Genomic DNA, 13275 nt, shown 5'->3' on the forward strand with positions numbered 1-13275 from the left:
CATGGGCAAAAATGACTACACCAACTATTAAACCCATATAGTTATAAATTTTAATGAATTAGAATTGACTAAAACTCATCAATTTGCTTTTTATTGGTATTTCTTTTGATTGCCTCAAATCTCTAGGATTCTTTCAGCTTTATATTTGGAATATGTAATACCAACAATTTCATTTCTGACATGGTATTTTAATGATATCCAGTATGATTCTCCCTTGTTGGTGTCTGTCTACTCTCCACCTGCCCCAATGTCCATAATGGTTAGCACTAAGAAGTAACCCTTTATCTTCCTCCAAACTTTTCATGATGCAGGAAAGAATATCCTTGGATAGTACACAGAATCACAAAATATCAACAAACATAAAACTTACGCTGTTGAAGGTTGCCTGATGAGGTCTGAGATCTGTTTAGATAGTTGGTGAGAACTTCGAACCATCATGCTATGTAAGGTAGCAGGGTGCTGAGGAATGTTGATGCTGATAGCTCCTACTTTGAACACAGCAGCATTGTTTGTCTTCAACCCTCTCTGAGCACTGTAGAGGGCCTGGGACTTGGCAATACTACACTTCACTACCGTTCTATCAATAGAGAAAGAGGACAATTAAAATACAGCCAAAGAAAGAGAGTTCTGAAAAAAATTAAAAATGAAACACTGTAAATTATTCAATGAGTTAGAATGACAAGATTTTTCATGTCTTTAAATCACATATTGAACAAGTATTTTCTAAAAATATTAAAATATTTTATACTTTACTGAATAGCATTCTATTTAATAGGAAGAATTTATAGAAGAAAATTAAGTGTATGCTCACATGTAAAATGGACACAGAAACATTTTATACATACATACACACAAAACATTCCATTTTCTTTCCCAATTAGAACTCTGCTTTTCTTCTCCAACTTATTTTAGGGATCTGTACAATCACTAAGAGAAACATGCACTGAATACGAAGAGAAAAAATGGTCACTCTACTTTAAAATTTCAATTAATGGTTTAAAGAAACCACTCTAATAATTATTCATTATGTTAAAAGAAGGCTGTCCTATCTACAAAGTCCCATTGCCTGGACTCAGTAAATAAGGGCAAAGGTCCTTGCTTGATTAGGTACTGTGGTCCTTGTAAGTGAGACTCACCGTGGATCTAGGGGAATTTCTTGAAGGAGACTACCATTGTTAGTGAACATTTCAATCCATCTTCTTGTTACTTGCCATGAACTTTTTAAGTACATCAGGCATATGTAGTATTTTATAAGCTTTTTACAGCCACATTTTAGAGAGATTTTGACCACTTCTTTCTTGTGTAAAGGTGTTACAATATACTGTTATGTTATATTGCCTAGACTTGCTGACAACTTGCTTCAAGAATTACTAAGATTATGAGTAGATAATCAATATTGGCAACTGGTAAACTATTTATTTCCTTAGTCCAGGTCTTCTTAACATCTTTCCACCAAGTGCGGTTTGACAAAAGTATCCTCTACAGTTTCAGGTTCAGGTTGACTAGTGTAGGACCATCACCTTTTCCATCATTTAAGGACTACAGTGTGAATGGGGCCCTCTGGAATTGGGGAACATAGAACCCTAGAAATCTTTAACATCAAAATCTCCACTGGAAATACCAAAAGATTTACAACAAAACAGCAATTAGCCCCATTAGCTTTTCATTCTGATTTTTGACATATAATTGAGAATCCAGTGTTGCATATGTGTTTATATAAACAAAGGTAATATTTAGGGAGACTTCTATGGTTATATGGTAAACAGAAATTTATGTGTGTGTGCGTGTGTGTGTGTCTATGTATGTATAAACACACACACAATTTATCTATTTATTCAGTATATTCAAACTGTCTGGAAAATGTCCAAAGAAATGACCATTGCTTAGTAATATATTAATTTGTCATGGTGACAGACTTAAATGAATAATTTTTAAATACAGTATCTCAGTATAACTTACAACCATAGTATCAGCTATATAATGGGTTATATCAAGTCATTCAATATAAAAGTGCATACAGTGAAAGCTATAGATAAAATCTGTCAGTAGAGCAGTATTCTCTTCCATTTTCAAAAAATTGTAAGGCTGAAATATACAGGTATTTTTTGTTAATTATTTTTGCAATTAGTGAAAATTCTTTTGCAAAGTGAAAACTTTTAGCTTCTACTATCATATAAACATGAATTAAGTATTTGTGATAGTAAAAATTCTAATAGTATATTGAAAAAAGCACAAGCAACACACAACTACAGAGGTTAGAACCTGTGAACAACAAAAGAATTACTAAAAACTAGCTCTTTTATGTGTTTTCCTTAGTAAGCTTCAATCTTTAAAAGCCTACATATTAAAGCTACAAAATAATAACTACATATATTTACAGCCATGAGGATAGTTTAAATATCAATCTTTAAAACATGTCAGTATTATGTTTATCATAAAGCCATTGAAAGAATAGTAGGACATACAGAAACTCTTGTTTGGCTGTACTTGTAGGAGATGTAGGAAAATCCTCCAGTCTACAGATGAAGATTCAAGAGAAAGCAGGAAACAAAAAGGAAGGAAATCAACATTCATGCATAAATTAGTTACAATAGAACCAATCAACTGGAAAGCTTTTGTAATTTCCCACTCTTAAAATTTTTCTTCGAACTTCAAACATTTTTACCCTTTCAAACTATTTTTTAAAATTCTATTTCCTTTTAATTGCAATTGGAAATAAAATGCCAAAGAATATTCATGCCCAAAAATGTTACCACTAGAGTTTGAAATGACTAATGAATAACTTATTTTTTAAGTAAAACAGATAAGGGATATTTACTTGGAAGGAGAACAGAATCATCAAATTGAACATTTTTAAAAAAAATATGTTCTATAAATATTACAATTTGTACTAGATCCAAGAGTACAGAATAGAATAAATAAAACACTTGGGACATCTGAAGAAATTTTATTTGCTTTCTGAATGGGGTGAAGTACTGATGGTACTTCAAACAGAGTGAACAAAGGCATCGCAGAATCCCATACTTAGTCTAGACTGGTGAACTTTCTGCAGAAGCATTATGACAAAGCAGAAGTAATACAGGTTCAGGTTTAGGCAAATATTTTCATCTTTCTGAATCTCAAAGTTCTAAAAGTGGAATAAAACCACCTCAGTTCCTGGGATTGCAGCGAAGATTAAATAATCTGTGTGAGGATCCTTACCAATAGTTAGCACTATGTACTTAGCAAATTATTATAAAATAACAGCCCCTTATCTATACATAATTGACAGAGAAAGATCTTATCTCTCACAGCTACTGGGATTTTCTGGAGTTAAAAATATTGCTAAGGAAATATGATCTGAACCCTAGGCAACTACTGGAAATTCACCATCTTTTGTTCTAGAATTACTATAAACTATTCCAACAAGAATATAAAATGAGATGATCTCCCAGAAGATTTTAGAATGGATGCTGTGGCTACTGATTTATCTAAAACTTACTGCAGAAAGCTATAGATCATTTATAAACATTAAGAAAATTCTCCCTAACATAAACTTTGAAAATATAATCAGACCTATAATTGATCATACTTCTCAGTTAACTTATGACTAATAATTTAAACAGAACCAAATGTAATATTTGGTTGGTATCTTGAATAATGGATATGTTACAGGACAATTGCAGTACAACATTAAGTAGTAATAATATTAACAAATAGAAAAATCTCCAAATCTGACCCTCACTTATCAAAACATTTTGCTGTTACAATATGAAATTGCTCAACAGAAAGGAAACTAGGAGTGACAGAACATACAACCAAGGGTATGAATATGCAAAAAGTGAAAGGGTTAGCCATATCAATAATTGATTACTGATCTGAATATATGTTAAAAGTAATCATTATCAGAGCAATTCTGAGCAAATCTAAGAACACAGCTTATAAGGAAAAGGCTAAAAGAAAGGTATAAAAATAAAAGGCTTACCTATACTTTTACAAATATTTCAGATGTTTTATTGTTAAATACATTAAGTAGAAAAATGACAAGAGAAGTTTTAAAACTCAGTGTGAATATGAATAATTATTTAATATAAAATTAAGTCTACATTGCTTGCCTAATACTTTCTATGAACTATCTGAATTACATGAGCATTTGCCTCTTACATGTTGAGCTGAAATTGTACTGTGATCATTTTTCTTGTTAGACAATGTTAATGTACTGAGAGTTGCATTTTGGGGGAGGGAGGCAGGGGTAAGTATCAAAACCAAGGAGAAAAATTATTTTTCTCAGAACATTTTACTGTTTGGTATTACTAATGACATTCAGAATCTCTGCATCTGGAAACTCCATGTGTATAAACTTCATTGCTCAGCAATTATAGGTTCATCCAAAAACCTTTAAATTTCTATAAAACAGTAGCAAATATAATAAAAATCAATATACTTACTGTATATTTGGTGTAATTCCTTCAAGCAACACAATGTTAACTCCACCAATATGAGCAGTGGCACATGTCTCAGTCATCTTTTGATGTAAAACATCTTAAATGGAAAAAAATAATTATTTGAATTCTGGAAATAAAATAACGGTACTTCATATTAAAATTGTTTTTTCTTCATAAAATATTCAATGACAAAAATAATTCTAGAGCCTGGCACTATGGTGCCGCAAGTTAACCTTTTGCTTGCTATGAGAGCACTCTCTTAAGAGAAGCTGGTTGAAGTCCCAGCTGTTCTGCTTCTGAACCATCTCCCTGCTAATGTGTATGGGAAGGCAGCAGAAGACAGCCCAGGTACCTGCGATCCTGACACCCTTGTGGGAGATAAGGATGAGTTCTTGGCTCCTGATTTCAGGCTGGCACAGCCCCCAGGCTGTTGCAGCCAGCTGGGAAGTGAACCAGGTAAGGGACAATGATATCTCTGTTTCTCTCGTTCTCTCTGCTTTTCAAATAAATAATAAATCTTTAGAAAATAATTTTAAATTCATAGTAAAACTTGTTCAATTATTTCAGAACTTTTTGAAAAATAATTTTAATTAATTAATTTGAAAGAGCAACAGAGAGTGATTGTCCATCTGCTGGTTCACTGGTTCACTACCAAATAGCCACAAGGAATAGGTCAGGCTGAAGTTGGGAGCCAAGAATTACATCCTGGTCTCTCAGCAAAGTGGTAAGGATCCAACTACTTGGACTATTACCCCCTGCTCTCCCAGGTGCATTAGCCATGACTTGAACCAGCATGCAAATACGGGATGCTGGTATTGCAAATAGCAGCTTAACCTGCTGTGCCACAAGGCCAGCTACCTCAGAATTACTTTTTAAAAACTTTCCTTATATTTTTTTTATTTCTATGCATTCAAATAGACATACATATTACATGTCAAAATTGGAATAATGCAAATTATATATTTTAATAGTCCATTAATGCATTAAATAGTCTACTGGTACTAAATAGCCTGATGCATTTTAAGTCTCAGAGAGAAAATTTAGGGACAAGAACTTAGAAAATTCAAAAATACATAGGCAGAACAGAATATAAATTAGCATTCTGGGTCCACTTAATAATTTTAATAGAATATAAATATTTTTATTACTTTTACAAAATCAAACTACACATACCATCTTGTCCATATTTTTTACTTAGCAGTTTTTGTATTAATAATTTCTGCAAAATAATTTTTAATAAGTAAATTCTAAAGACACATATGACTGAAATCAACTTAATCAACTTGAAAGCCAGACATTTGGCTGTATCTTTGTACAGCCATCTTTTCATACAATTCAGATCTTTTTTTCAAAAGAATCAATTACTGATTTGAAAGGCAGAATTAGAAAGAAGGAGAGACACACAGAGAGCAACATCTTCCATCCACTAGTCCACTTCCCAAATGGCTGCCAACAGCTGGCACTGGGCCAGGTTAAAAACAGGAGCCTGGAACTCCATCTTGATCTCCCACATGGGTCAAAGGGGCCAAGCACTTGGGCCATGTTCCACTGCTTTCCTGGACACGTTAGCAGGGAGCTAGATTGGAAGCAGAGCATCTGGGACTCGAACCAGTATTCAAACCAGTGCTCATATGGAATGCCACTGCAGGCAATGGCTCAACCTATTATGCCATAATACCGATTCCTCTGATTTTGTCTCCAACCTAAGCTTCCAGATCTGGAATCATTGAATCAAAGAGTAAGTGTGCTTTATTGATAAAAACTATTAAAGCAACCTTTGGAATGGTTAAAGCCATTTATATTCATTTAGAAGTGAATCAAGGAGCCGGTGCTGTGGCATAGCATGTAAGGTCACCGCCTGCAGTGCTAGCATCCCATATGGGCACCAGTTTGAGTCCCAGCTGCTGCATTACCAATCCAGCTCTCTGCTATGGCCTGGGAAAGCAGTAGAGGATGTCCCAAGTCCTTGGGCCTCTGCACTCATGTGGGATACCTGGAAGAAGCTCCTGGCTCCTGGCTTCAGATCCACGTAGCTCCTGCCATTGCAACCATCTGGGAAGTGAACCAGCAGATGCAAGACCTCTCTCTCTCTGCCTCTGCCTCTCTGTAACTCTGCCTTTCAAATAAATAATCTTTTTTTTTTTTTAAAAAAAGAAGTGAATCAAAATATCCATTTCTGTGTTTCTCACCAAACACGGACAATATCATTAATTTTTGCTAAACCAACAGAAAAAAAAAACTAGTAATTTTTTAATCCATGAAGGTGAACAAATTTTTTTCAACTTAGTCATTTGAATGAGTTTTTTGAAGATTTAATTATTTATTTATTTGAAAAGCAGACCAACAAAGAAAGAGGAGAAAAGAGAGAGAGGGAGAAAAAAAAAAGAGAGAGAGACAGAGCTTGAAAGGGAGAGGGATATCTTTTCTACACTGGTTTACTCCCCAAATGGCCACATCATAGCAACAGCCAACACTGATCCAGGTCAAAGCCAGGAGCCAGAAACTCTAACTAGTCTCCTACATGAGTGACAGGGGCCTAAGTATATAAAGCATAAGGCTTTGCCTTCCCAGGCACATTAGCAGGAAGCTGGATCAGAAGTCAGGACTGTAATGGGCACTGCTATCTGGGATACCTGCTTCACAAGTGGTAGCCTAACTCACTGCACCACAATGCCAGCCCTCTGAATTTTTGTGTATTGTTTATGTCCTTTATCTATTTTTCCATGTTTGTACTGTTCTTAGAAACACAGAATCCATTTGATTTCTACAGAGAATTCTCTTTAATGTTACCTAAGTTTTAATTTAAAATTACTTTGTGAGTAAATAATAAATGCTAAGCGTATAAAACAAAACACGTATGATTGGTCTATAATGAAAAGAGGTTCACAACAACTTTTGATTAAACCTTATATATTTAGCAATCATGGAGTTAACAAAACAACACATGATGATTCATAACTTCCTTCCATGGAATATAACCTGACAAGTTTTTACCAGGAAGAGGAGACACTGATCATTATAGAGTCATTGGTGTGAAGAAATTCCTGTAACACCAGTTCCATGCCGTTTATCAAGTGATTCTAAGCATTTTTTAAAGTATTTTTTTAGAAATTTGGAGCATTTTACAATCAAAGGCATTTGACCATCTATAGCAACATTATTTTTTTCTTTGGTATACATATAACAATGGTACATCTTGAAATTTATTATTTCTCGGGGCCGGTACTATGGCATAGCGGGTAAAGTCGCCGCCTGTGGTGCCGGCATCCCATATGGGTGCCAGTTCAAGTCCCAGCTGCTCCACTTCCAATCTAGCTCTCTGCTATGGCCTGGGAGAGCAGTAGAAGATGGCCCAAGCCCTTGGGCCCCTGCACCTGTGTGGGAGACCTAGAGGAAGCTCCTGGCTCCTGGCTCTAGGTTGGCATAGCTCTAGCTGTTTTGGCCAACTGGGGAGAGAACCAGTGGATGGAAGACCTCTCTCTCTTTCTCTCTGCCTCTCCTTCTCTCTGTGTAACTTTGACTTTAAAATAAATAAATAAATCTTTAAAAAAATTATTTCTTTGTTACAGGAGTAACAAAGGGAAGGATATATTCTATAAATTTCATTTTTTTTGAAATTTTCATCCAATAAAGACATCTTACTAGCTGATGGTAACAGATAAAGAGTAAATGGCACTGGGCATTAGGTATATTAGCTCAATATCCATCAAATCTGCCTCAATTCATTCATATTCAACACATTTAAAGCTCTTGGTACCCTACCCCAGAATTGGGAAATCTTATTTTCTGAAGAAAAATTGGCAATTAGAAACTTTGGAGACACAGCATTGGTTCTCTTCAGAAAAGTGGCACTATAGTATCAGGAAATATCCACACCTTTCATTTTTTCCTTAAGGGTGAAACTGCCATGGATCCTCTTCAGCTCTGATTCCATTGTTAGCCCACCAATGTCTGCCTCTAGGTGTGTGCGATTCACCATGCCAATTCCAAACACTATCAGAGTAACGTACTGAGGTTCAGAAGTTACCAAGCTACGCTTCCTCTGTGTCTTAGTCAAACTGACGTTGTCTTGTTCATTCTCAAACACAACTTTACACGTTGGCTCCATAGGGCTCCGAACTCCTTTATAAGTAAATGGGAAATATAAAGTTTTAGATATGAGCATTGCAAACTGGAATGACATTCTAACTTCCTTTTCTTCACATGACCCATGAGCCGAATTTCTCCCCTTCCTCACCAAAACGCTTTAGTAATTTTAAATATTTTCTCAGGTTCCTATTGATAGTAAATAGTGGAGCTAGATGTTGGAAATCAAGTCTGTCTGAATCCTTTAAGAACATACCCTGCAACGCTTAGGGAAAATGGTAAACAGGGTGGCAGGATATCTAAAAGTCATTATTGTTTTTCTCTTCTTGGTGACCACCAATTTCTCTGCATTTCCATTATCCAATTGCAAATTAAGAAAAATTTATGAACCACCTACTTTTTTGGTATTACTGCTATTCTAAAAAGAAATTTTAAAATCATAAAAATGTCTGTTACCTGCTGGTCCAAATGTCTCTGAAGATTTTTCCAATATTCCTGTTGGATCAGAGATAAGTGAATAGAAGTTCAGTAATTTATACATATTCTGCCAGCACTCAGCTGAAGGCTCACTTTGTTCTGACACTGTAATTGAATCTGAGTCATCCATGTGAATGGTCATGTGATCCACTACATCTTTTGAACCTTTCCTAGACACTTTTGAAGTTCTTCTTTCAGATCTTCCTAATGAGTTTTTGTTTCGAGATTCCTTTTTGTTATTCTCATTGTTGGTCCGTTTGTTCTTGGCATTGTTTACTCTATTGCCACCATTTAGACTTCCTCTAGAACTTCGGCTAAAGTCAGATGAACGAAAATCACGATGCTTTCTCGTTTTGAAGGTAGGTGTTGGGGAAGCTGATCCAGCTGTATATCTGCTGAGTTTAATGTCAGTCTGAGTCGCTTTAATGTCATCTATCATCGTGCTAAACTGATGAATGAGACGAACCAAAGCCATATCTACATGCTGGCTTATTGACTGACAGGAAATAGTAAAGTTGCAATGAAAGGTATTGTAGTAACGCTTGTTGAGATCATGAAAAGAAAGGGCACTGGTAGAGTTTTGAGGGGTGCACACTGACTTTTCCATTACAACAGCACTGATGCTAAAGGTTTCCAACATTAACGCTGGCTTGAATTCCAGTGGAGGAAGATTCACATGGCCTTGCCTAGAAATTAAAAAAAATAAAAATTAAAAGGCAAGGTTTACTTTTTTCTAGAACTGTATATCTTTATTAATTTATTGAAGAAACAATCTCCAAGGTACAAGCTACTTAAATACTTTCAAGCAATAGTAGGCACATAGTGCCATTTTTTTTTTTTAATTGGAAGCTGAATTTTAAGTCCTCTCTTTTGATCTTACTCTGAAACTGACCAAAAAGCCAACATCAGTCTTCTTATGCTAAGAAATGATTTTAGTGAGGTGATATATCAACTTCCCCCTCATCTGATGATACATCCCCTTACAGAACTAGAATTTGGAGTCAATTACAGAGGACCGAATCTCTCTAAACTGTGTATCTAATCTCATCACACTCACTATGATTTTATTTGCTACTAGAAAGGACATTCTTGTGGTATACTCTGCCAAGTTTGAAGATGGAGAAGAAGAGCAACTGAAACAAAAACAAACACAAAGAAAACGTAAAATCTTACATAAAAAATTATTTTGGCAAAGCTTCCTGCTTATCTAAAGATTCTCATGTAAGAACATTATACTCAAACTTAAAATTCAAAAAGCCACACTGCCTCAAATTTCCCCACATCAACTACTAGTACCAACAAACCTCAAGCACCCAAACTGTAACATGGTACTTTTCCCCTCATCCTCCATGTGCGCTATGAATGTACACAATCACATAGGTCCAATTAAACACAGGAATCTTTTCTGTTAAAAAAAAAAAATCAGGAGCTGCTTTGATGTTCTCAATTTAACTTAAAAATTCTAATTACAAGTCAGCAATGCCCAAATGAATACTATTGTTTCTGATTTAATTTTAAAAAGTGCCACATTGTAGTTATCACTTGTGAAAAATGAAAAAGCACACAGAAAACCTACAATCAATGCTAAACGTAAGGTAAGGTAAGGAAAGGAAAATCTGGATTTTGAGAATTAATAGCATTGGGAGAGAAAAGACTCAAAACAGATGAGAAAAATCCACAACTAAAAAATTAAGAATCTAAAACATACAAGAGTAGTAATAAAATCTTAAAGAAAGAAGATTCAATTAAAGAAGAAAAAAAAATCAAGAAATGTGATAAAGCTATCATTCAAGGTAAAAAGTCAGATAAGCAAACGGTTAGCATGTACAATGTACCACCAAAGTCAAAATTTAAATTTAAAAGAGGATGAAATTCCTAATGTGCATAACTATTTTTAATGTATTTAAAAAGATTTATTTGAAAGGGAGAGTGACACAGAGATGGAGAGACAGAAAAAGAGATCTTCTATCTGCTAATTTACTTCCCAAATGGCCATAACAGCTGGGGTTAGGCCAGGCAAAGCCTGATGCCCAGAACTCCATCTGGGTCTCCCACATGGGTGGCAGGAGCCCAAATACTGGGGTCATCCTCTGTTGCTTTCCAAGGTGCATTAGCACGAAGCTGGATCAGAAGCAAAGCTACCAGGACTCAAACTAGTGCTCTGATGTGGAATGTCAGCATTGCAAGTGGGTTCGCTGCACAACACTAGCCCGTGTATAAATATTTTGATCAGATACAGAAAAGAGATAAGGAAACTGCCGGCGCCGTGGCTCAACAGGCTAATCCTCCGCCTTGCGGCGCCGGCACACCGGGTTCTAGTCCCGGTCGGGGCACCGATCCTGTCCCGGTTGCCCCTCTTCCAGGCCAGCTCTCTGCTGTGGCCAGGGAGTGCAGTGGAGGATGGCCCAAGTGTTTGGGCTCTGCACCCCATGGGAGACCAGGATAAGCACCTGGCTCCTGCCATCGGAACAGCGCGGTGCGCCGGCCGCAGCGCGCTACCGCGGCGGCCATTGGAGGGTGAACCAACGGCAAAAGGAAGACCTTTCTCTCTGTCTCTCTCTCTCTCACTGTCCACTCTGCCTGTCAAAAAAAAAAAAAAAAAAAAAAAGAGATAAGGAAACTAACATTTATGAAGATCTACTACTTGCCAGAGTCTAGGTTAAACAGCTTAATAACTACCCTGGTTTTACAGTTTAAAAAAAAAATTTTTTTTTTTGACAGGCAGAGTGGACAGTGAGAGAGAGAGAGAGAGACAGAGAGAAAGGTGGTTTTACAGTTTAGTAGGAAAGTTACAGATGCTTATACAAGAAATTATAAGCCCAAATTAATATATAATAGCAAACAGAACAATATGCTACAAAAATAACAACAAACAGCACTGAAATATAATTAGGAAAACTATAGTGTGGTGAAGGTTTCCAAAAAATTAAGAATTAAAGATGAAATTATAAGAAAACTGAGAAAAGGCATACCATGGGTTACTTTTAAATATATAGAAACTTAGTGTTGTTATGATAGTAGAAAATTAAAAAGGAATATTAAGTTTGGCTAACTCAAAGTCAATTAAATTCAGAGTATTAGTCGAACATCTTTGAGAAAATGAATAAGGAAGTGTGGTCAGATGAAGGTATAGTCTATGGCAGCACTCACTAGGTTACTAAGTAGGCTATTAACTCAATTATATATCTTATATCTCAATTATATATATCTTAATTACATAAATGAGAATACACACATTGTATGCTCACATACACTTATCTAAAATACAACTGCATTTCTATGAAAGTTAGTATTACATATAGAAATATAAAATTAGCTCAGATCTTTTAACCTGGAATAGAAAATATATTTAGATATCAATATGTGAGGATCTAGATTTGATATTTTTAGTATGAACAAATTTCAGTAACTGTGATTTAGTTAAAAACCAACAGTTCCCCAACTATGTGATTCAAATTTTATCTAAAATTTATTGTGAAATAATGCATAAAGTACACTCTTGCCACTAGCTCTTCAATCTATAAATCACTACATACACAGTTGACATACATCATAATTATTGGCCAATTACTTAACTACTTTCAAAATCTGTCATTGATTGATCAACACATATTGGTTGCTCAGGTCACACATGGACAGCAAAGAACTGTTGTTGCAAAGGTTGTGCTGTTTCCTTGTCTCTCAGTGATAAAGCCCAGTTCATGTTTTACAAAAGATAGACTTGGACAACAAATATGAAAATGCAACACAAAAACAAAAAGTGGTAAGAGTGGTAGTGAAATTCAATTGAACATAAAAGAAGTTACAAAAGAAACAGCTGAGTTAGTGAGTCTAGTGGTTAAGGCACTGCTTAAAATACTAGTGCTCTATATTGGAATATCTAGCTTCCTGCTAATGTAGACTTTGGAGGGCAGCAATGATGGCTCAAGTAATTGAATTCCTGTAACCCAACTGAAGGAGCTGGCTTGAGTTCTTGGCTCCTGGCTTTAGTGGGACCAGCACCAGCCATAACAAGCATTTGGGCATTTGGGGAGTGAACCAGCAGATGGGAGTGCTGGCACTTTCTCTCTTCTCTCTCTGCACCATCCCCCTCAAATAAATACATTTAAAATTTTAATCAAAGCAGCAGCAGCTGATAAAGAAAATGATGATACTTCCACTTTTCAAGAGACTCTAGATATGCATCCAACAGAACTCAATGAAGGCAAATTTACTGACATAAAGAGGAAGATGACTGTGAAAGAAAGGATGAAGATACCCCTGATGAAGTAATAGTGACAAAAAAATT

The 13275-nt window shown here is 35.6% G+C and overlaps 1 protein-coding gene across 8 annotated transcripts in view; it reads right to left on the reverse strand.

Annotated features, from left to right (window-relative positions):
* BLTP1 (bridge-like lipid transfer protein family member 1) overlaps positions 1–13275 on the reverse strand; it is a 239607-nt gene that overhangs the window by 79769 nt on the left and 146563 nt on the right. For 7 of the 8 annotated variants that reach the window (XM_062199676.1, XM_062199670.1, XM_062199674.1 and 4 more), the window contains exons 47-51: positions 8967–9673; positions 8301–8546; positions 4428–4521; positions 2466–2516; positions 371–577 (exon numbers count right to left, since the gene is read on the reverse strand). In XM_062199676.1, the coding sequence (XP_062055660.1) occupies positions 371–577; positions 2466–2516; positions 4428–4521; positions 8301–8546; positions 8967–9673 (1305 nt within the window). The remainder of the gene's footprint in view (positions 1–370; positions 578–2465; positions 2517–4427; positions 4522–8300; positions 8547–8966; positions 9674–13275) is intronic. The other variant, XM_062199672.1, reaches the window with a different exon arrangement.

This window comes from Lepus europaeus, chromosome 8 (genome assembly GCF_033115175.1).
Source record: "Lepus europaeus isolate LE1 chromosome 8, mLepTim1.pri, whole genome shotgun sequence".
Classification (NCBI taxonomy): domain Eukaryota; kingdom Metazoa; phylum Chordata; class Mammalia; order Lagomorpha; family Leporidae; genus Lepus; species Lepus europaeus.